A 23689-nucleotide genomic window follows, 5' to 3' on the forward strand; every position below is an offset into this window, starting at 1 on the left:
AGAGCAAAACATTGATTGGCTGCCTTCTGCACATCCCTACTGGGGATCGGGCCAGAAACCCAGGCATGTGCCCTGACCGGGAATCAAACCATGACCTCCTGGTTCATGGGCCCACGGTCAACCACGGAGCCACACCAGCTGGGCTTAAAGTAAATTTTATATAAATTATAAATCAAATAATTGGGAGAAAGCCATAGTAATTAGAGGAAAAATAATTATCAGTATTTGCTATTCTACATAATTTTAATAGTATATTTTAGGCTAGGTATTTCTTTCTCTAGACTACCCTCTCCAAAATATATTATAATATATAATGTTTAATCATATAAAATTACCATTTTCGTGTGCCATAAGTAGTTGAAATTTCTTATTATTCAACCTAATACATTTAAATTTTCTATAAATTACCAGGAGGTTCACAGACTTCCTGCAGTCATTTATGATCTGTGAACCCCAGGTTACGATTCTGTGTTCTATAGCTTAAGGGTACCATTAACAAGACCTATTGTAAAACATGTTGACACAGTGAAAGCAAAAAAAAATAGAGAATTCTAATATGTAAAGCAGGAGATTTGGAGGAATTTTTTTTTTTTTAAGTAACTACTAACTTTCTGTTCTTAGGTAAGAAGTGCAAATTATGAAACAGATCCGTTTGTTCAGGAGTTTCAATTTAAAGTTCGGGATGAAATGGCCCATGTAACTGGACGCGTACTTCCAGCACCTATGCTTCAGTATGGAGGACGGGTAAACCTCTTGGTAGTTTTTAATTATAAACATAACAGTTTCTATGTATGGAGATGTCTAAGTCTGTAATTTGAAAATGTTTCATTGTTTCAACACTTTTTTGTTTCAAGGTGTCTTCGCTTGGGTTTAGTAGAATTTTTGTTTTTCTATGTTAAAAATATAATATTGATTTAGAATAATCTATTCCATGTAGAATAGTAGATATATATATCAGCTATTGAAATAAACTATATTAAGTGTTTGTTCTTTTTTGCTGTATTTCTGTTTCTCCTTTTTCTGTAGAATCGGACAGTAGCAACACCAAGCCATGGAGTATGGGACATGCGAGGGAAACAGTTCCACACAGGAGTTGAAATCAAAATGTGGGCTATAGCTTGTTTTGCCACACAGAGGCAGTGCAGAGAAGAAATACTGAAGTAAGTCTTGTCATTAGTTTGGCTTTGGAACCGTTTTGTTTTTAAATTTTGTATTTCAGTTTTAAATTATTCAGCTAATGTTCTAACCAATGTTGCCTCAGTATGACGTGTACTTAATCATTGAGCCTTTAAAAATGTTTCTATATTTTGATGAAGATTTCTGAATTTGTTAGTCATCATAAATTCACTAATTCATTCTTGTAGGCATTCTAATAGACTAGCTTAGGTGGTATAGCAGGAGCATCACTGACTGTAGTGGCAAATAGGTTTACTTCCCAACTTTGCTACTTCCTAGCTTTATTACCATGCATAATTTTTTAATCTCATTATGTTTCAATTTTTACCTTTTTAGAATAGAGATAATATTGAGTATTAAATAAGATTCTTATTTCTCATTTGAGTTCCTTGAAAAAGTGGCTTAACTCCTCATTTCCACTTCCTTATGTTTCAAAGTTTGGCCTCCATCTCCACCATTTTCCCTCTTCCCCAGATTTTTTTCCCTCAATTGTAAGTGCTCACCAATTTCTCTTAAATTTGTAAGAAAAGCGCAGCCGGCATGGCTCAGTGGTTGAGCGTCAACCTATGAACCAGGAGGTCACAGTTCGATTCCCAGTCAGTGCATATGCCCCAGTTGTGGGCTCGATCCCCAGTGTGGGGCGTACATATGGCAGCCGATCAATGATTCTCTCATCACTGATAACTCTCTCTCTCACTTCCTTCCTCTCTGAAATCAATAAAAAAAAAATTTTTTTTTAAAAAGATAAATTTGTAAGAAACAAGCCCTGGCTGGTTTTGTGGTTAGAGCATAGGCCCATGGACTGAAGGGTTACAGTTAGATTCCTAGTCAATGGCACATACTCGATTGCAGGCTCAATCCTCCCAGCTCTGGTTGGGGTGAATTCAGGAGGCAACCAATTGATGTATCTCTTTCACATCGATGTTTCCCTCTCCCACTTCTCCCTCTCCTCCACTCTCTCTAAAAAAAATCAATTGAAAAAAATCCTGAGTGAGGATTAAAAATAATAATAGCCCTAGCCAGTTTTGCTCAGTGGATAGAGCAAACTGAAGGGTCCTGGGTTCCATTCCGGTAAAGGGCATGTACCTCGGTTACAGGCTCAACTCCCAGCCCTGGTCAGGGCACATACGGGAAGCAACCAATCATTGGGTCTCTGTCACATCGATGTTTCCCTCACTCTGTCTCTCCCCCTCCCTTCCACTCTCTCTCTAAAAAAAATAATGAGTAAATTTGAAACAAACAAAAACATCTTCAGTTTTTAATTTACCTAACTTATTCTCTCAGGCTTCCAAGGCTTCCATTCTTTCTCCTTCCTAGAAATTTTAATGCTGTGCCGAAACTGGTTTCTGGAAGATCTTTGTGCTTATCAGTTCTAATGGTCTCTTCTCAGCCATTATTTTTCTCAGAATTTGTGCAGCATTAGATACAGTTGACTACTTTTTTAAAATACATTTTTTAATTGATTTCAGAGAGAAAGGGAGAGAGAGAGATAGACACATCTGCAATGCCTTGCATGCCCCACACTGGGGATCGAGTCTACAACCCAGGCATGTGCCCTGACCAGGAATCAAATTGTGACCTCCTGGTTCATAGATCAATGCTCAACCACTGAGCCACACCAGCCAGGCTTTTTATTTTAAACTAGAGACACGGTGCACGAAATTCGTGCAAGGTTAGGCCTTCCTTCCCCCAGCTGCCGGCACCAGCTTCCCTCTGGCACCGGGGACCCGGGCTTCCCTCGCCGCCCCAACTTCGTCCAGAAGGTCGTCCGGAAGGACGTCTGGTCTAATTAGCATATTATGCTTTTATTATTATAGATTTTTTATTGTTGTTGTTAATCCTCACCCAAGGATATTTTTTCCATTTTTTAGAGAGAGTTGAAAGGGAGCAGAGAGACAGAGAGAAAGAAACATGGATGTGAGAGAGACATCGATTGGTTGCCTTTCCCATGTGCCCCAACCAGAGCCGGGGATCGAGCCTGCAACCGAGGTACGTGCCCTTCCCCAGGAATTGAACCCTTCAGTCCGCAGGCTAAAGCTCTAACCATTGGACAAAACTGGCTAGGGCACAATGACTTATTTCTGACATTCTCTCCATTCTTGCCTTCCTTGTTCCTTTTTATCATGTTGACTTCTTTTCTTCTCTGTCTTCTCTCCTTTGGGACTCTCAGGATTTGGGCCTTTGGCAGTCTCAGGGGCTTCTGCTGTCACTTTTGTTTGAGGAGCTGTGCTGTTGTGAAAGAGTGCCATTTCCTCTTGTGACTACTCCCATTCCAAAACTTTCAGACTTCTCTTTGACAAAGAATAACATTAAAACTCAGTATGACATTTCAAATAATTCACCTGCCTCTTAAGTCATTTCATTTTCACATATTTGGACAGAAAACTGAAGCACTGTATTTCTTTCTCTTTTTTTATTTTTATTTTTATTGATTTCAGAGAGGAAGGGAAAGAGAGATAGAAACATCAATGATGAGAATCATTGGCTGCCTCCTGCACACCCCCTACTGGGGATCGAGCCCGCAACCCCGGGCATGTGCCCTTGACCAGAATCGAACCTGGGACCCTTTGGTCCACAGGCCAACGCTCTATCCACTGAGCCAAACCAGCTAGGGCAAGCACTGTATTTCTTATATTTCCCTGGTACTGTTTTCCATTTCCACTTATGCTACTCTTTACTATCTCTGCTCATCTAAATACTATTCATTCTGCCCTGGCCAGGTGGCTCAGTTGGTTAGAGCATCATCCCATACACCAGAAGGTTTCAGGTTTGATTTCCCGGTCAGGCATATACCTAGTTTGGGTCCCATCCCTGGAGCAACATTTCTCACATCAATTTTTTATTTCTCTCTCTCTCTTTCCCTTCCTCTTTCTATAATCAATTTTTAAAAAATAAAAAACCATGTCCTTGGATGAGGGTATAAAGCAGCCGTGGGCAAACTACGGCCCGCGGGCCGGATCCGGCCCGTTCGGCTGTTCTATCCAGCCCGCAGAGCCGAAAGAGCAGAGGGTTCTCTTGCTCTCCCCTCCGCTCCTTCACCAGCAGCAGTGTTAACATGGCAACGTTGGGAAACACAGCCACAGCTCCTTCTTCTGAGTGGGCGGATTTATATCCGCCCATTCAGTAGAAGGAACAACCTCTCAATCTTCCAGAGGCTCCTTGTAATGCCCGCAGACGCGTCCCCGACATCACCCTGGGAATGCGTAGACACGTTATTGTGATGATGTAGGGAGACACGCCCCTGGAGAGCACAGTATCAGAGCATTAGCTAAAAAGGAGACCAACAACACTGTTCCCACTGAAGTTGATGTTTTAAAGACCAAAAACCTTTCAACCCAGTCTATATTGCCATCTACATCTACGTCCCGGGCATAATTTGGAAGTTGCACTAAAGAAAATGTTTAATTTACTGTTTACACATTTTGTTCTTTTCTATTTGTTTTAGTTTTAAATTATTTTATTATATTTAAGTTTAATTTGAAAGGCTTATGTACCTTCCCTTTGTTAGGCAATTTTATTTTGCCTTTGCCATCTTCAATATAAGGTATGTTATTGTGCTATGATTCCTCCATTTTTTGAAGTTTCAAATTATGATAGTTAGTGTTTACATTCTTCTTGTTAATGTTTGAAATGAATAAAACTATTCAAATAAATTAAAAAAAAAGACCGTACCCTTTTATGTAATGATGTTTACTTTGAATTTATATTAGTTCACACAAACACTCCATCCATGCTTTTGTTCCGGCCCTCCGGTCCAGTTTAAGAACCCATTGTGGCCCTCGAGTCAAAAAGTTTGCCCACCCCTGGTATAAAGAAAGAAAAAATAAATAAATAAATAAATAAATACATACTATTCAATCTTCTGTGATTTGTGATTCTGGAAATAATTTCTTAATTCTAAACACAAATTTATTAATATCCTCTTTATTTACACTTGTCACTTTCTGCGTAAAATAAAATTATAATTATTTAAATTTATCTCCCCTCTAGAATCTAATTTTCTTAATAAAATGATTAGTGTCTAATTTAAATCTCTATTAATAGATCCTATAAAGTATGCCCATAACGAATAGTTCTTGAGTGATTTAGAGACCAGTTTACCCAGGTGAAATCAGAATTTACCTTGTTTCCTTATGTGAAAAATAAAAATGTTTTTATTTAATTCTATTCACTCCTTTTTATTAGCTCCAAATATCTAAATATATGTTTTAAGGTTCACTTACTATTTTTTTCTCCAAAGTTTTTATCCCCTTGCTTTCAAGTAAAATGTCATAGGACAGTTTAACCACAATGCTACGATTATTTTACGTGACCTCTAGAAACCAAAGAAAATTCCTCCCATTTTTTTCAAGAAGTGGATTTCTACAAACTTTATCTCTGCCCTAATGGAATCAGAGTGTTTTTGATCAAAGATAACTGATATCCTTGACTTAGGATCTTAATTTGTTTTTAAAACAAGTAAAGTTATTATTAAACCTCAACATCATTATTCATTTATCCTAAGCTAAATGGAGAATTTTGGTTGAATATGGAAATATTAGTATTTTGGGGATTTTTTTTCAGTGTGGGTAAAAATACAGTGTTGCCTGGTTCATTTGTTTTTAAATATTGGCTTCTTTTTTTAAAATCTTTTCTGAGAAAGCTAATATTATGGAAGGAAAGTCTGGACTAGGTCAAAGTTCTGACTCTGCCATTTATCTAACCATTTGACCTTGGCCAAATACTTAATGTCTCTGAAACTGTTCCCTGACCTATAAAATGGGAATAATACCTGACCTACCACTTTTTTTTTCATGACCTACCACTTTCTTATGAATCTTGATCAATTTAGAAAATATACAGTAACTTAAATTTATCAAGGTCTTACCATGTCTTGGGCAGTGTGCCAAGTGCTTTGCGTGTATTATCTCATTTTATTTGCACACGAACTCTATCCTGGAAGTAATCATTTTACAAATAAAAGAAACTGAAAAAAAATTGCCTAAAATTTCAAAGCTAGTAAATAACAGAACTGGTAACTCTAGAGCTGAGCTCTTTCTTAATCAGCACACTTTATTACTAATGCCCTTTGTAAACTACAAAATGCTACACAACTGTATAGTAGTGTTAGTTTGCAAAATAGATTACTGACCCACATTGTCCTAAACATCGGTAGTCTGGTGACCTCTTCATTTATGGAGCACATTAATCTTTGCTTCATTCTCCATTCCCTTTCCAAACTTTCTATTACTACTTTGTAGGTATTGATGATTAGACAAATGTTTTATATTTAGTGATTACTCCTTCTAGGGGTTTCACGGACCAGTTGCGTAAGATTTCTAAAGATGCAGGAATGCCCATCCAGGGCCAGCCTTGCTTTTGCAAATATGCACAGGGGGCAGACAGCGTGGAGCCCATGTTCCGGCATCTCAAGAACACGTACTCTGGACTACAGCTCATTATCGTCATCCTGCCAGGGAAGACACCAGTGTATGGTAAGAATACCTTAAGATTGCATTTTTCCTCAAGTATATGATGTTCCTTTTAGAATGATGCTAAAACATATCCTAAAACTTGAAAAATGTTATAGCTTACAGTGTTTAAAACCATGTATTGTTATTTTTAAAAGACAAATCAGTAGAGCAAACTAAATGGTCTATGAAGAGACCCGGTGAAAAGAATTTTGGTAGTTAAAGTAGGCATTATAAAACAATGGTTAAGCTTCCCCTGCCGATAGTGCTTTCACAAACACGGTTAACGTTCCTAAAACCACCGGACATTCTATAAGAAGTGTGGCAAGCATCAACCCCACCCACAAGGTTACCACACAGTACAAGAAGGGCAAGGATTCTTTGTTATATGCAGGGAAAGCGGCATTATGATGGGAAGCAGAGTGGCTATGGTGGGCAGACTAAACCAATTTTCTGCAACAAAGGCTAAAACTACAAGAAGATTATGCTGAGGCTTGAATGCGGTGAGCCCAACTGCAGATCTAAGAGAATGCTGGCTATCAAAAGATGCAAGCATTTTGAACTGGGAGGATATAAGAAGAGAAAGGGTCAAGTGATCCAGTTCTAAACTTCATATTTTGTTTTATTATCTATACTAATAAAAGGGTAATATGCTAATTAGACCAGATAGACCAGACATCTTCTGGTCGTCCGGTCCTCCTTCAGGACAAAGCCACAGTGGCAGGGGCCAAGGCAGAGGCTGTTAGGGGCGATCAGGCTGGCAGGGGAGCAGTTAGGGGCGATCAGGTCAACAGGGCAGGGCGGCTAAGGGTGATCAGGTGGACAGGGGAGGGCGGTTAGGGGCGATCGGGCAGGCAGGCAGAGGCAGTTAGGGGTGATTGGGCAGGCACGCAGGTGAGCAGTTAGGAGCCAGCGGTCCTGGATTGTGAGTGGGATGTCCCGGACATCCCCCGAGGGGTCCTGGATTAGAGAGGGTGCAGCCCAGGCTGAGGGACTCGAATTTTGTGCACCAGGCTTCTAGTATGACAGTAAAATCTTGAGGCTATGTTCAGTTCAACAACAAAAAACAATGGTTAAGAGAAGAATTATTATTAAAAATGCTATTGATCTCCCTATCCCTTCCTTTCTCTCTCTAAAAGAAAACAGAATTTTAAATGCCATTGATAACTTGATTATCAGTATAATATAGTGGTTATGGAGTCAAACTATGGTCCTGGAGTTAGACTGTGCCGCTTAATACCCAGATACTGCCAGATATAGTACCTGTGTGTGATCTGGGTAAGTTACTTAAGCCTTAGTTTTCTTATCTGTAAATTGGGATGCTAATAACTAATCCCTACAAGGTAGTTGTAAGGATTAGATAAATGTTCATGTAAATGACCTAGAAGAACACTTACAGTAAAAACTCAGTAAAGTTTAGCTATTTTATTATAAACCAATTAAAGTTTTGTGAGATTAATAAGTTAAATATAAATCATTGAATTGTGGAAAAACACAAAGAAAGTATAATTTTCGAACTGCTGAATGGAGTATTATCAGTTAAGCTTAGAAATTATGGAATTCACAAAGGAAAATTATTAGATTTGACTGCATAAAAATTAAAATTTCTGTATGTCACAAATGTGTAACTAAAATTAAAAGGAAACCAATAGAAAGTGAAAAATATTTGCAGCAAATAGAGACAGTGAAAGTCTAGTTTATTATTAGTTAAAATATTTATATAGATGTTATTGTGTTCAACAAAGGAAAAAGTTATTATATTCTTTTAAATTAATGTGCAAGGAATATAAACCAAAATTTCTCAAGAAAAAAATAACACAACTAAATATATAAGAAAATGTTAGTTTTCACCAGTAAAGTACAAATTAATAAAAAAAAATTTTAAATTTAGCCCTAGCCTGGTAGCTAAGTTGGTTAGAACATTGTCCTGATATGCCAAGGTTGCAGGTTTGATCCCTGGTCAGGGCACATACAAGAATCAAGCAATGAATCCTATCTAATAAAAGAGTAATATGCAAATTAACCATCACTCTGCTACACCCACAAGCCACGCCCACTAGCCAATCAGGAGCAAATATGCAAATAAACCCAACCAAGATGGCTACGGCCACAGAGAGCAGGAGGGAGGCTTGCTTTCCGCCTGCCCTTGCCAGCCTAGGCCTCCACTCAAGGCTACAAAGTTTCAATGATAGAAGATACATAAATCCAAACAGAAATGGCGGCAGCCATGGAGCTGGAGAGAGCAGGAGGCTAGGGTTGCCCCCGGCAATGGAGGAAGCCAAGCTTTCCGCACACCCTGGCCAGCCCAGGCCTCCGCTTAAGGCTACAAAGTTTCAATTATAGAAGATACATAAATCCCAAAAGAAATGGCTGCCGCCACGGAGCAAGCAGAAGGCTTGGCTCCACTCCAGGCTACAAAGTTTCAATTGTAGAAGATAAATAAACCCAGATACCAGGGCCTTCGCTTGGGTCATCAGGGGGGCGTGGCCGGCCTGCAAACCACCACAGGCCCCTTGCCCAGGCCGCCCCATGCCCCAAGGGAACCCCCACCCTGATCCAGGACACCCTTCAGGGCAAACCAGCTGGCCCCCACCAATGCAGCAGGCCTCTATCCTATCTAATAAAAGAGTAATATGCAGATTGACCATCACTCCAACACACAAGATGGCTGCCCCCATGTGGTCAAAGATCCTGCCCCCATGTGGACACAAGATGGCCAGCAGGGGAGGACAGTTGGGAACGACCAGGTCTGCAAGGGAGGGCAGTTGTGGGCAATCAGGCCAGCAGGGGAGGGCAGTTGGGAGGGACCAGGCCTGCAAGGGAGGGCAGTTGGGGGCTATCAAGCCTGCTGGGAAGGGCAGTTAGGGGTGACCAAGCTGGCAGAGGAGGGAAGTTGGGGGCGACCAGGCCTGCAGGGAAAGGCAGTTGGGAGGGACCCAGGCCTGCAGGGGAGGGCAGTTAGGGGTGACCAGGCCTGCAGGAGAGGGCAATTAGGGGTGACCAGGCCTGCAGGAGAGAGCAGTTAGGGGTGACCAGGCCTGCAGGGGCGGGCAGTTAGGGGAAAACAGGCTGGCAAGGGAGCAGTTAGGCATCAATCAGGCTGGCATGGGAGTGGTTAGGGTGTGATCAGGCTGGCAGGCAGAAGCGGTTAGGGGCAATCAGGAAGGCAGGCAGGCGAGCAGTTGGGAGCCAGCAGTCCTGGATTGTGAGAGGGATGTCCGACTGCCCGCAGTCAGACATCCCTCGAGGGGTCCCAGATTGGAGAGGTTGCAGGCTGGGCTGAGGGACACCTCCCCGCCATGCATGAATTTTGTGCACTGGGCCTCTAGTGCATAAATAAGTGGAACAACAAATTGACATTTCTTTCTCCTCCCACTAAAATCAGTAAGTAAAAGTTAAAAAAAGAAAAATTGTCTGCTACTAAATTAGCAAATATCCTCTATAATAAAAGTATAATATGCAAATCAACCAAACAGTGGAACAACCAGTCACCTATGACATGCACTAACCACCAGGGGGCAGGCGCTCAACGCAGGAGCTGCCCCCTTATGGTCAGTGCGCTTCCACCAGGGGAGCGCCGCTCAGCCAGATGCTGGGCTCATGGCTGGCGGTAGTAAGGAGGGATCGGGCTTAAGCCGGCGGGCAGACATCCCTAAGAGGTCCTGGACTGCAAGAGGGCATAGGCCAGGCTGAGAGACTCCCCCTCAGTGCACAAATGTCATGCACCAGGCCTCTAGTATTTAAATATTATAATAGTGCTTGTGAGTATGCAGGGAATATAGAAATTGATAGCATCATTCCCATCAAAAAAGTATAAAATGTGTTTATAGTCTACAGTTCAGTATCTCTAATTCAAAAATGTGTTCAAAGGAAAGAAAAATCTCCATGCACAAAACTTTTGTAATGATATTTAAAAACTATTAAGGATTGGTTTTAAATGAGAAAGTTATAGTATGTTGATGAAATATTATACAATGATTTAAAATGATGGTTATAAAATTAAAAAGATACTTAAGTTGTCACAAAATACAGAAGGGTTTAAACTAAAAGAATTTATAAAATCAGTAAGGAAAAAACTTAATAAACTAAAAAAAGACACGAGACATAAAACAGAAAAACAAATGGTTGATTATCTTATAAAAGATGCTCTGCCTCATTAGTCATTAAAGAAATGTGAGCCCTCGCCAATTTGGTTCAGTGGATAGAGCATTGGCCTACGGACTGAAAGGTCTGAAGTTTGATTCCAGTCAAGGGCACATACCTCGGTTGCAGGCTCCATCCTGAGCCCTGGTCGGGGCTTTACAGGAGGCAACCAATTGATGTGTCTTTCTCACATCGATGTTTCTCTCTGTCTCTCCCCTGTCCTTGTACTCTCTCTAAAAATCAATGGAAAAATGTCTTCTGGTGAGGATTAATAAAAAAGAAAAGAAATATAAACTGCCTGGTGGGTATGGCTCAGTGGTTGAGCATTGACCTATAAACCAGGAGGTCACGGTTCGATTCCTGGTCAGGGCACATGCTCAGGGTGCAGGCTTAATCCCCAATAGGATGTGTGTAGGAAGCAGCAGAGCAATGATTCTCTTTCATCATTGATATTTATATATCTCTCTCTCTTTCTCTCTGAAATCAATAAAAATATAAATAAAAAAATAACTAAATATGAACTAAAGTTTTTTTAGCAAAGATATGAATAAATATACACTCATACACTGTTGATTTGAAGGAAAGTTGGTATTACCAGCCTTCAAACTATTCTCTGCTTTCCCTCTAGTTTCCTTTTAGTCCATTCTCTACACTGCTTCCAGAGTGATTTTTTTTAATTAATAGATTTTATTTTATTTTAATTTTTAAGAGAAATTTTATTTAGAAAGTCACAGAGGTAGAATAATTGAGCCTAGAAGAAAGAGGTTCAGGAAAGAAGTTACAGAAGGGCCATTGGAGCTTAGGAAAAAGAGAGAGAAGCAAGGAAAATGCCTGGGGGGAAGGGGTAGGGGAAGTTGCAGAGAGAGCCACCTTTTTTTTTTTAAGTTCTTAGTTTATGAATCTTCTCATGAAATATCTGCACAATCTGTAAATTGGGATGCTATTGAAGAATCCTTACTCCTTCTACTGTTAAATTCTCAGCTAACTTTTGCCAGCACTGCCATTGACCTTTGCCGTCCCCCTGACTTGCTTCATTCTGTTCTTGTGTTCCTTTGTCTGTTTTCTTGAGCTCTTCTCCTCATATAGGCCATGTCCTGCAAATCTATAGAATCATAAATCATGCCAAAGCCAGTTGTCTTGCCGCCTCCAAAATCAACTCTGAATCCAAACACAAAGATGGCATCTGGTGTAGTCTTATACATTTTGACTAGTTTTTCCCAAATATCTGTCTTAGATGCTGTTGCCTTCCCAGGGTGAAGGATGTCAATGACCATTTGTTTCCACTGAAGTAGTTTGTTGTTCATGAACTTCCTGGTCCAAGTAGTTAACTGTGTCATATATGATGGCGACTGATGTTCAAGGAGCCAGGGAGGAAAAGAACTAGATTTTATTTTCTAGAACAGTTTTATATTTAGAGAAAAATTGAGTAGATAATATAAACTTCCTATATACCTCCCCTCCCCAGGACATAGTTTTCCCTATTATTAATACTATCTTGGTATGGTACTTTTAATGAACCAATATTGATAAATTATTATTAATATACTAGAGTAGAGGCCCGGTGCACAAAATTAGAGCATTGCGGGGGGGGGGGGGCATGTTCCTCAGCCCAGCCCATACCCTCTCCAATCTGGGATCCCTCTCACAATCCGGGACTGTTGGCTCCTAACCACTCGCCTGCCTGCCTGCCTGATTGCCCCTAACCACTTCTGCCTGCTGACTGGATCGTCCCCAACTGCCCTCCCCTGCTGGCCCAATCACCCCCAACTGCCCTCCCCTGCAGGCCATCTTGTGGTGGCCATCTTGTGATGACGTGAGGGAGTCGCACGAGGGTGTGAGGGCCACCTAGGCTTTTACTAGTATAGATTGTCCACAGTTTGTTAAGGTTCATTGTTTGTATTGTACAGGTCTATTGGTTTTAATTAATTAATGCCTATTTCTCTGACTACACTATAAGTTTTGTGAGGACAGGAACAGTGTCTCTGTTAACTCACTATTATATATCCAGAGCCTTGCACAGTACTAGCATGGATTAGGTGCACATTAAATATTTGTTGAATGAATTAATAAGTATTTAAGGAGGGCAATTTGTTAGCATGTTTAAAAATGTTAAATATATATATATCTTTAACTCTCAATTCTACTTGTAGAAATTTATTCTGAGGCTATAGTTACACAACCAAACAAAAATAAATATACAAGGTCCACAACATCATTTGAAATAATGAGAACCGAAATAAGCTAAAAATATATCAATGTGTAACTGGTCAGATACCTCGTGGCATTTAAAAAAGGATAACTGCAATCTATATATTGAGATTCAGAACATACTACATTATTAAGTGAAAATAACAAGTTGCAAAATAGAATGTATAGTGTGTTCTCAATTTTTATTTTAAAATGCTTCCCATGTGTTTTGTGTAAGAAGTTAAGTACACTGAACTCTTTGTGGTAGTTATAATGGCAGAGAGAGGGAAATGAACAGGGCCCTTTTATTCTTTACACTGTAGTCCCTCTGTATTTTTTAAATTAAAGTTTGGAGAATAGGATTAAAAGCTGTAAATATATCAGGATTATAACTGTATTAAAATCATATAAATGAGAAAATTACTGGAAGAGAATACAGTAAAATGCTAACAAGGGATTATATATTTTCTCTGTATGGTTTTTCAGTTATTGTGGTTATAGTGTTTTCAGGATTATAAAAATAAACATTTTTGCACACAAAAAAAAACAGTCGAAAAATTATCAGTAAATGCTTAAGCTGATCTTCAAAGCAATATACATTAAGTTTTAACAGCATTGTTTTAGTATTGGTGGAATTTTTGGTGCCCTGTAATACAGTAATGTATTTAAAGGGGAGAAACACAGTAGCTTAATTTTCAGTGAATTTCACCCTTTTCTCTAACTAGAGGTATCTGCATTTGTTCCATAGCGGAGGTGAAACGTGTAGGAGATACACTTTTGGGTATGGCTACACAGTGTGTTCAAGTCAAGAATGTAATAAAAACATCCCCTCAAACTCTCTCAAATCTGTGCCTAAAGATAAATGTTAAACTCGGAGGGATCAATAATATTCTTGTACCTCATCAAAGGTAAGTGAAGCCAATTGCTTGATAAAATATTATTTTTTAGCTTAATTTTTCTATATATTGTCATATCTAAAATCTGTTTAGAAACAGCTTTGATGAATCCTGGCATGGGAGATAAGGAGACATTTTGGCAAAAAATTAAAAGAGTTTGAATTAGCAAGATTAAGAAATTCCCTTTTGAAAATCCCCCCCACACACACACTTCCATTTTCATTTAGTATGCAAAATACTTCTTGCCTAGCTGGAAAGTATAGAGAGCTTTATTTCTTACTGGAGAGCCCAGAATTTTCTCATTATTTGCTAGTCATCTACAACTTTAGTTATAAGCCTACTTACTGAGGAAGCGAGGGAAGAATGGATGGTGGGGGATGGGCAAGGGGATGTCAATTCATTTTATCAGTTAAGAAAGCATATCAACCCCTGCTGCAGTCAGTGGTACAATGGATGTTACTGTTGGATCGCCATCATGTCTAAACTCTTAGAAAGTATAAGACTAATGACCTAGAAACAGGTGCTGGGGAAGAGGCTGTTATTTGAAGAATTGAACAGCAGGTTTCTTTTAATAGTTGAAGTGGCTAAGGCTTTTTTAAATATCTTGACCAATATGCACACAGATAAGCATTGCTATAAGGATGTGTGTTTGACCTAAAGCTCTTTTTTCCCTATTTTTCCTTGCTGCCTCTACTTCCTATCCCTATTAAATATGAGAAGAGATTCACAAGTGAGATGAATATAGAATCTTATCAACAAGCCCAAGAACTAAGAAATAATCACTTGAAGGATATAGTTGCAGAGATAAAATTAACTACCTACTTTATAACTTAACTATACATTACTCAAATTTATATTTTTGGCCATGGGCGGGAGAGTAGTAGACTCCCATAATCCCTCTCAGTGTATGGTTTAATTATCTTTTTTCGCCTTGAGAGATTACATAAGCTTAAAATATAACTACATTAAAGAAAGATTGATACAAAATGGTGGATTAATATGAGGAAGTCTAGCATTTAATGCCTATTATGAAGAATGCTGGCAGCAGTTTCCCTTTACAACCACCATCACCACTACTTAAGGCTGAAAACTGCTGTGAATAAGACATTGGATAGACCCACTGGGACAGCTTTTACTTCATTGGCCAGGGATTCATGAATTAAGAGAATAAAGCTGTCAGTATTGCAGGCCTATGAAGCTGTCTGTATAGGACCTTCTCTGTGCTGTGTCAGCAACTTGCAGTTTTGTTACAGTAGTGTGAAACAGATAAATGGATAATTAAAAAAATGAATTATCTAACTCTTTTTAAAAATGTGTTTAAGACCTTCTGTGTTCCAGCAACCAGTGATCTTTTTGGGAGCAGATGTCACTCATCCACCAGCTGGTGATGGGAAGAAGCCTTCTATTGCTGCTGTGAGTGTCATTAGGCAGATTTATCTTATCTAAAGTTTAAAAGATCACCATTTTGATTTCAAGTTTTTTAATTTTAATGATATTTTCTTTGAAACCACTTTTATAAATATACTAGAGGCCCAGCGCACAAAAATTCGTGCACTCAGGGGGGTCCCTCAGCCCAGCCTGCGCCCTCTCACAGTCCGGGACCCCTCAGGAGATGTCCACCTGCTGGCTTAGGCCCGCTTGCCAGGGGACCGGGCCTAAGATGGCAGTCAGACATTCCTCTGGCAGCCCGGGAGCCCAAGGGGGATGTCTGACTGACGGCTTAGGCCCGCTTCCTGAAGGGAGCGGGCCTAAGCCAGCAGGTGGACATCCTTAGTGCTGCCGCAGAGGCAGGAGAGGCTCCCGCTACCGCCACTGCGCTGGCCAGCCGTTAGCGGTTTCTGGCTGATTGGTACTCCCCCTGTGAAAGTGCACTGACCACCAGGGGGCAGCTCCTGCGTTGAGCATCTTCCCCCTGGTGGTCAGTGCGCGTCATAGCAACTGGTCGTTCCACCGTTCAGTTGATTTGCATATTACTCTTTTATTATATAGAATTATATAGGAGAGAAAGTCAACTTTCATATGTTCTTTGGATTTTTGGAGAAGAATAATTTTGCTCTGATTTAAGGGCTACAAGTTCCATATATAGCTATTAAATCAAGTTTATTAATGATATTGCTCAAATCTTGAATTTGTTTTCTACTTTTTTTTTTTTTAATATATTTTTTTATTGATTTTTTACAGAGAGGAAGGGAGAGGGACAGAGAGCTAGAAACATCGATGAGAGAGAAACATCGATCAGCTGCCTCCTGCACACCCCCCACTGGGGATGTGCCCGCAACCAAGGTACATGCCCTTGACCGGAATTGAACCTGGGACCCTTCAGTCCGCAGGCCGACGCTCTATCCACTGAGCCAAACCGGTTAGGGCTGTTTTCTACTTTAATTTGTCTATTTGATCTCTCCATGATTGTATATTTCAGTTACTTTGTAATTCAAAAAGTTTTTTTACATATTTCAGTACTATCTTTGATACAGATTGGTGGGTTGCACTTTTTTCAATATAAAATATCTCCCACCTTTGTCCATTGTAATATTTTGACCTAAATTCTTTGTTTTACTCCTACTTTTAACATCTGCCTACTGTAGGTTTGCCCACTTCTATACTTATAACCTTTCCGGGTCCATTCTTTTAAGTGTATTTCTTAAACTATAGAAAGCCATATGATATTTTACCCAACTTGAACATTACTTGATTTTTTTTTAAATATTTTTTTATTGATTTTTTACAGAGAGGAAGGGAGAGGGATAGAGAGTTAGAAACATCGATCAGCTGCCTCCTGCACACCCCCTACTGGGGATGTGCCTGCAACCAAGGTACATGCCCTTAACCGGAATCAAACCTGGGACCCTTCAGTCCACAGCCGACGCTCTATCCACTGAGCCAAACTTGATTTTAACAACTACCAACATTTTGAGTGAATGGAAATTCTTACATTAGAACACTGAAAGAAAAAAATTTTTTTTTGAAAATGTCAACATATTTTAGGTATACTTAATGAAATTTAGAAATTAAGGTGTAACATTTTTTATATTTTTTATTATCTAGTATAATTTTACATGAATTTTAAGTTTAACAATCCGATAAACCTTACTTATCTTTGAAAATGATAGTAACATTCATCCATTGATGGACATGTTTCCATGTCGTGGCTACTGTAAATAATGCTGCATTGAACATTGGGTGCACTGCAGAGTTCCATTTTGAAGCATGACTTTGATATAAATACTACCCTGGAAGAAAGAGAAGCTGGAGGCACGGTTACCATAAGCTGGTTCTCAGCCTAGAATGATGTTTAGACTTTTTTAAAATATTCAGGTTCCAGCCCTGACAGGTTTGGCTCAGTGGATAGAGCGTTGGCCTACGGACTGAAAGGTCCCAGGTTCGATTCCAGTCAAGGGCATGTACCTTGGTTGCGGGCACATTCCCAGCGGGAGGTGTGCGGGAGGCGGCTGATCGATGTTTCTCTCCCATCGATGTTTCTGACTATCTCTCTCCCTTCCTCTCTGTAAAAAATCAATTAAAAAATATAATAAAAAAAATATATATAAAAAAAAATAAAATATTCAGGTTCCAGAGATCATGCTTCAGTAGGTCTGTAAGTGACTATAGTCATGGTGCACTTACAAGTTCATGCTTCAAAGTTCCCTCTGTTCCAAACACATAACAGTATTAAACAAGACACAAAACAGAAAATTCAGATAGCTACTCTCAAAACCAAGATTAGCTTCTCTCAAGACCAGACAGAAAACACAAATGCAACGCAGGAAAACTTGACTGTGGATTCAAGCCTTCTGGTCTAGGACATTGCAGTAATAGAAGTAAAATTCTTTTAAAATTTGTAAAGCATAGTGCCGAAACCGGTTTGGCTCAGTGGATAGAGCGTCGGCCTGCGGACTCAAGGGTCCCAGGTTCGATTCCGGTCAAGGGCATGTACCTTGGTTGCGGGCACATCCCCAGTAGGGGGTGTGCAGGAGGCAGCTGATCGATGTTTCTCTCTCATCGATGTTTCTAACTCTCTATCCCTCTCCCTTCCTCTCTGTAAAAAATCAATAAAATATATTTTTTTAAAAAATTCTAGAATTTAAAAAAAAAAATTTATAAAGCATAGCAGTTCTAATATGATGCCAGATTCTTCGGTATGGCTTCTGGGGTGGTTTGCTAAAGTGTAAAAGATATAAAGAGAAATTAAGAGTTTTCATGTGTCCTCTTTTTTACTTATCTTCTTTCTCTTATTCTCGTTATGTGCGTCTTTTTGTCTCTTTTTTCCCCTTACTAATCATTAGGTCTACCAGCGACATCTAAAAATTAGAATTTAATTGTTAAATGTAAAGTACAGTCTTCTTATAGGAAAATAATTTTTGACCCTATACTGGGTCTTCTGTTCTTTACTGGAAATGATGTGTTTTTTATTACCCTCCAAATGAACAGTGGTAAATAGTAAGGTTATAGTAAAATACAAATTTAAATGAAATCCATGTACTTTCAGTTTTTTAATTGCAGTAAATTCATAATCATGTAGTCTTGATTATCTTAATTTTCTATTTTTCTTTACTTTTCCAACTTAGGTTGTAGGTAGTATGGATGCCCACCCTAGCAGATACTGTGCTACAGTACGAGTTCAGAGACCCCGACAGGAGATCATCCAGGACTTGGCCTCCATGGTCCGAGAACTTCTCATTCAATTTTATAAGTCAACTCGGTTCAAACCTACTCGTATCATCTTTTATCGGGATGGTGTTTCAGAGGGACAGTTTAGGCAGGTTGGTTGCCTGGGATCTCATCATACTATGGTTAAATCAGATACTGTGTTTATAATATGGTGTCTAGTTCTGAAGTTAGAAACCTTAATTAAGTTGAGAGTTGCCAAAGTCAAAATTTGATGCTTCCTTAGATTTCCCTTTTAAAATGTTTACTATGGATGTATAAGCCTTGATTGTTAAGACCGTGCTCTGATTATAATTAAGATGAAATAGAGAGGTATATTTAGCTGTAATTGATGACATTAAGAAATGGCTATGTCATTTTAAATGGCTATGTCATTTCATCTTCTCTAGGTATTATATTATGAGCTACTAGCAATTCGAGAAGCCTGCATCAGTTTGGAGAAAGACTATCAACCTGGAATAACCTACATTGTAGTTCAGAAGAGACATCACACTCGATTATTTTGTGCTGATCGGACAGAAAGGGTAATCACATCTTTTGTAATACTAACATAAGCCAGGCTTACCTAATATAGTTCATAGAGCACTTAACAAAGACTCTCTGCCAATAGCGAAGTTTCTAATATATAGTAGCAGATTTCAGCAAAACAGATTATGAGTATAGAGAAGCATCAAAATTAGGTTAATAGTTTAAAATTTTTAACTTTAATTTTGCTACTGTTAGGAATCATAATGTAAATATCTGTGTTTTCTGATGTTCTTAAGCGACCCTGCTAGCAGTTCTCAACCTGTGGGCCGCTGCTGTAGAGCCTAAGGACCATCGGAAAACACAAATATTTACATTACGATTCATTAACAGTAGCAAAATTACAGTTATGAAGTAGCAACGAAAATAATTTTATGGTTGGGGGTCACCACAACATGAGGAACTATATTAAAGGATCGTGGCATTAGGTTGAGAACCACTGGTCTAGAGTGATTAATGGAAAGTCTTGCAAACTGTCTTTTAAACAATGCCTCCTTTAAAATTCACAGAATTATTTGCTGTATTTTATAATGTGAATATGTATTTTTTTGATGAGCAAATTACCTTTATTTCTGAAAATGAGTAAAATGTATCACAGCAAAATTAAAGTATTATAAAGCACTATTATTTCATAGGCATTGTAGAAGAATTTGATCATATTCAATACTTATTCCTGATTTTTCAAAATAGCTAGATAGGAATGGTAAGGTGATTTCTTTTTTTTTTTTAATCCTTTATTGTTTAAAGCAGTGGTCGGCAAACTCATTAGTCAACAGAGTGGCAAACCGAGGCTCGCGAGCCGCGGTTGGCCGACCACTGGTTTAAAGTATTGCATGAGTCTCCTTCCCCCACCCCCCATTGACCTCTCCCCTGCCACCTCCTCCCCCAAGCACAAGCCCTCACCGCCCCTCCCCGCCGTCTGTGTCCATCGGTTTTGCTCATATGCATGCATACAAGTCCTTTGGTTGATCTCGTACTCCCTCAGCCCCCACCTTCCCTCATAGGTTGTACAGTCTGTTCGATGCTTCTGTGTCTCTGGTTCTGTTTTTGTTCATCATTTTATGTTGTTCCTTATATTCCACAAATGAGTGAAATCATGTGATATTTATCTTTCTCTGACTGGCTTATTTCGCTTAGCATAATGCTCTCTAGTTCCATCCATGCTGTTACAAATGTTAAGAATTCCTTCCTTTTTACAGCATCGTAGAATTCCATTGTGTAGATGTATTTTTATAATTAGGAAGGGGAAGGAGGTATAAATACCTGGGGACAAATAGGTCTCCTTATCTGGTAATATAGGCAAGTAGCCGTCTTACTGTCATTTCCAGTGCTCCGCCCCCCATCCTGCTAACCTTGGAACGGAGAAATCTAAGATTGCTAGTGTCTGTGTCCCCTTGGGAAAAGGTTCCGTAGAAAAGACTGAAAGAGAGAGAGGAGTGTATCTTATCTTTGGTGTATATTTGCTCTTTGGTTACTCTCACTTATGTAAGTTTGGGCAAGTAGCTTAACACCGCTGTGCCTGTATCTTTCTCAACAAGGTTTGGGTCATATTAATATTTACCTTACTTAGTTGTTTAGAGGATTAAATAACTTAAAATATGTAATGCACTAAGAACGGTGCTTGACACATACTAAGCACTCAATAAAGGTTAGCTAGTTATGTGTGGTGGTGATGCTGGTAATAATAGAGAAAAAGAATAATAGTCGGTATTGTTTGAGGTATTTTTTATAAATTGGACTCAGTTTGATCTTCATAAATAACACTATGAGATACTTACTATTATCCCCATTTTCTACAGGAGGAAACTGTCACATGGCGGTTAAATAACCTCCCATGGTTATAAAGCTGGTAATTAGTAGAGCTAGGATTCAAATCAGGCAGTCTGTCTCCAGAGTGGTATACCCCTTCTCACAGTGGAATACCACCTCTCTAATAGCAGTAGTGATAGTTTTATTATGGCCAGATTGTTAAAGGCCTTTGACCCCAAATTACTAGGTATATTTCTGCACCTAGAAAATCAAACGTTTCTTTAAAAGTAGGAATAGGGGAAAACTAAGTTAAATTTAATGATTACTGGTACCTGATGTTTAGTTTATGCCAGTCCTCCATTTGTTTGCTTCTCTTTTAGTTTTGCTCTAAATACTACTGATAATGTAGGGTGTCCCAAAAATATATATATATACTAGTACACACTTTGAATAATTATAAAAGCAGTGTTTATTTAGATACATTTCATTTTCATTTAATAGTGATCAGCTGTTAAAACATGTATACATTTTTTGAGACACCTTGTAAATTAGAGATCATCTATATATATATAAAAGGCTAATATGCTAAGTGTCCTTCAGGAGTTTGGGAGACTGGGAGTTTGATTGCTCACTCTGACATGTGCTGACCACCAGGGGGCGGCGCGGAGCATGGCGGGCGACCAGCGTGGCGGGGTGCTGAGGGAGCGAGGAAAGGAGGAGACAAGGGACACCATGCTGCAGCAAGTGGGTGGCGAGGGAAGGAGGAGACTGGGAGGTGGAAGGAACCACATGGCGGCGGTGCATGGGTGGCAAGGGAAGGAGGAGGCGGGGAGGCCAGGAACCTAATTGGTTCTGATCACCGGTCAGGCTTAGGGACCCTACCTATGCATGAATTTCGTGTACTGGGCCTCTAGTTATTGAGGAAACAGAGGCACAATTAAGTAAAATACCATGATTGCACAACTAGAAACTGGTAGAGCAGTGATGTGAACACAGCATTCTGCTACCTCTCTAAATAGAGTAAAAATTTTTATATGTATTAATTAGATTTATGTGTAATGAATCAGCATAATTTAGTAGATTATGAAATGTTTGTTTTGTGCCTGGTGAAGGCTAACTGGTTGGTCTACTTGGCTGTGACTCAAGCTACTACCTCACATGACAGAAATGTTAGTTAATGATTTCAAATGTGTTAGGTATAAGGAGGTGGAGGTGAGTATATATATGTATTTGAAAGTGTTTTATTAGGAGCCTTTCATTATTTTGAACCATTTCATTCACATATCTACTTAGGGGGAATCATGTTTCCTTACAAAATATTGAAACTGCCCTAACCGGTTTGGCTCAGTGGATAGAGCGTCGGCCTGCGGACTCAAGGGTCCCAGGTTCAGTTCCGGTCAAGGGCATGTACCGTGGTTGTGGGCACATACCCAATAGAAGTGTGCAGGAGGCAGCTGATCGATGTTTCTCATCGATGTTTCTAACTCTCTATCCCTCTCCCTTCCTCTCTGTAAAAAAATCAATAAAATATATTTTTAAAAAAATATATTGAAACTGCTAGTATAGAAAGAGAAACCAAGATGGTGGCATAGGTAAACACCTAAACTGCTGCCTCGCACAACAATTTCAAAACTACAACTAAAAGACAAAACGGACATCATCCAGAACCACAGGAAGGCTGGCTGAGTGGAAATTCTACAACTAGAAGGGAAGAGAAAAGCACACTAAGACTCAGAGGAGCTGCAGAAGGCAGAGGTACGGAGGCGCAAGTACAGAGAGGGCTGGCAACTGAGTACGCAGCTGGCTTTCTCAAGCGGGAGGGAGACACAAGCTCCCGACAGCTCTGAACTCCAGTTCCAGGCGAGACTCTGGGGACCCAGACTCATTTGGGGAGAAACTGGACTGTCTGGCAGTGGGCGAAACTCGTGGGTGGCTTTCTCTCAGAGGTGCTTCCAGCAATTACCGCGGGACACTGAGACCCAGGGGCCTCTTAGGGCAGGGCTGACGGGAAGCCATTGCAGTCTGCTCCGCCCCATCCAAGCTGAGCACAGAGGCTTTTGCAAGTCTTGTTTCATAAGGGTGTCTACAGCACAGAAGTTCTCCCAGCATAGACACAGCTGATCCTCACAGCCAATTGGCCTGGAGGTCAATTCCTCCCAGTGATACCAACAACAATCAAGGCTTAACTACAACAAGACTGTGCACACAGCCCACAAAGGGGTGCATCAAGAGTGTCCACCTCAGGTAACTGGGGAGGCTGAGCCACTGGGCCCTATAGGACACCTCACACACAAAGCCACTCTGTCAACTCAGGGAAGCAGCCAAAATGCGGAGACAAAGAAACAGGTCACAAATGAAAGAAATAGAGGAAAGCAAACAACTGGATATAGAGTTCAAAACCACGGTTATAAGGTTTTTCTAGAAAAGGCCGATAAATTTAGTGAGACCCTCGAGGATATGAAAAAGGACCAACTAGAAATTAAGCATACACTGATTGAAATAAAAAATAATATACAGAGATCCAACAGCAGACTAGAGGATTGCAAGAATCAAGTCAAAGATTTGGAATACAAAGAAGCAAAAAACACCCAACCAGAAAAGCAAAAAGAAAAAATCCAAAAATATGAAGATAGTGTAAGAAGCCTCTGGGACAACTTCAAGCGTACCAACATCAGAATTATGGGGGTGCCAGAAGAAGAGAGAGCAAGATACTGAAAACCTATTTGAAGAAATAATGACAGAAAACTTCCCCTACCTGGTGAAAGAAATAGACTTACAAGTCCAGGAAGCGCACAGAACCCCAAACAAAAGGAATCCAAAGAGGACCACACCAAGACACTTCATAATTAAAATGTCAAGAGCAAAAGACAGAGAATATTAAAAGCAGCAAGAGAAAAA

The 23689-nt window shown here is 39.8% G+C and overlaps 1 protein-coding gene and 1 pseudogene across 4 annotated transcripts in view; both read left to right on the forward strand.

Moving 5' to 3' along the window:
* The window catches only part of AGO3 (argonaute RISC catalytic component 3), a 111314-nt gene that overhangs the window by 69619 nt on the left and 18006 nt on the right, over positions 1-23689 (forward strand). For all 3 annotated transcript variants that reach the window (XM_080653238.1, XM_080653237.1, XM_080653239.1), the window contains 7 exons: positions 622-744; positions 1027-1160; positions 6466-6650; positions 13705-13864; positions 15175-15265; positions 18418-18612; positions 18907-19041. In XM_080653238.1, coding sequence (XP_080509364.1) covers positions 622-744; positions 1027-1160; positions 6466-6650; positions 13705-13864; positions 15175-15265; positions 18418-18612; positions 18907-19041 — 1023 coding nt within the window. The remainder of the gene's footprint in view (positions 1-621; positions 745-1026; positions 1161-6465; positions 6651-13704; positions 13865-15174; positions 15266-18417; positions 18613-18906; positions 19042-23689) is intronic.
* On the forward strand, positions 6807-7233 carry LOC308242561 (large ribosomal subunit protein eL42-like; annotated as a pseudogene). The gene is made up of 2 exons: positions 6807-6826; positions 6893-7233. The product of its transcript is annotated as a large ribosomal subunit protein eL42-like (transcript).

This window comes from Plecotus auritus (genome assembly GCF_963455305.1).
Source record: "Plecotus auritus genome assembly, chromosome: 2".
In the NCBI taxonomy this organism is placed as follows: domain Eukaryota; kingdom Metazoa; phylum Chordata; class Mammalia; order Chiroptera; family Vespertilionidae; genus Plecotus; species Plecotus auritus.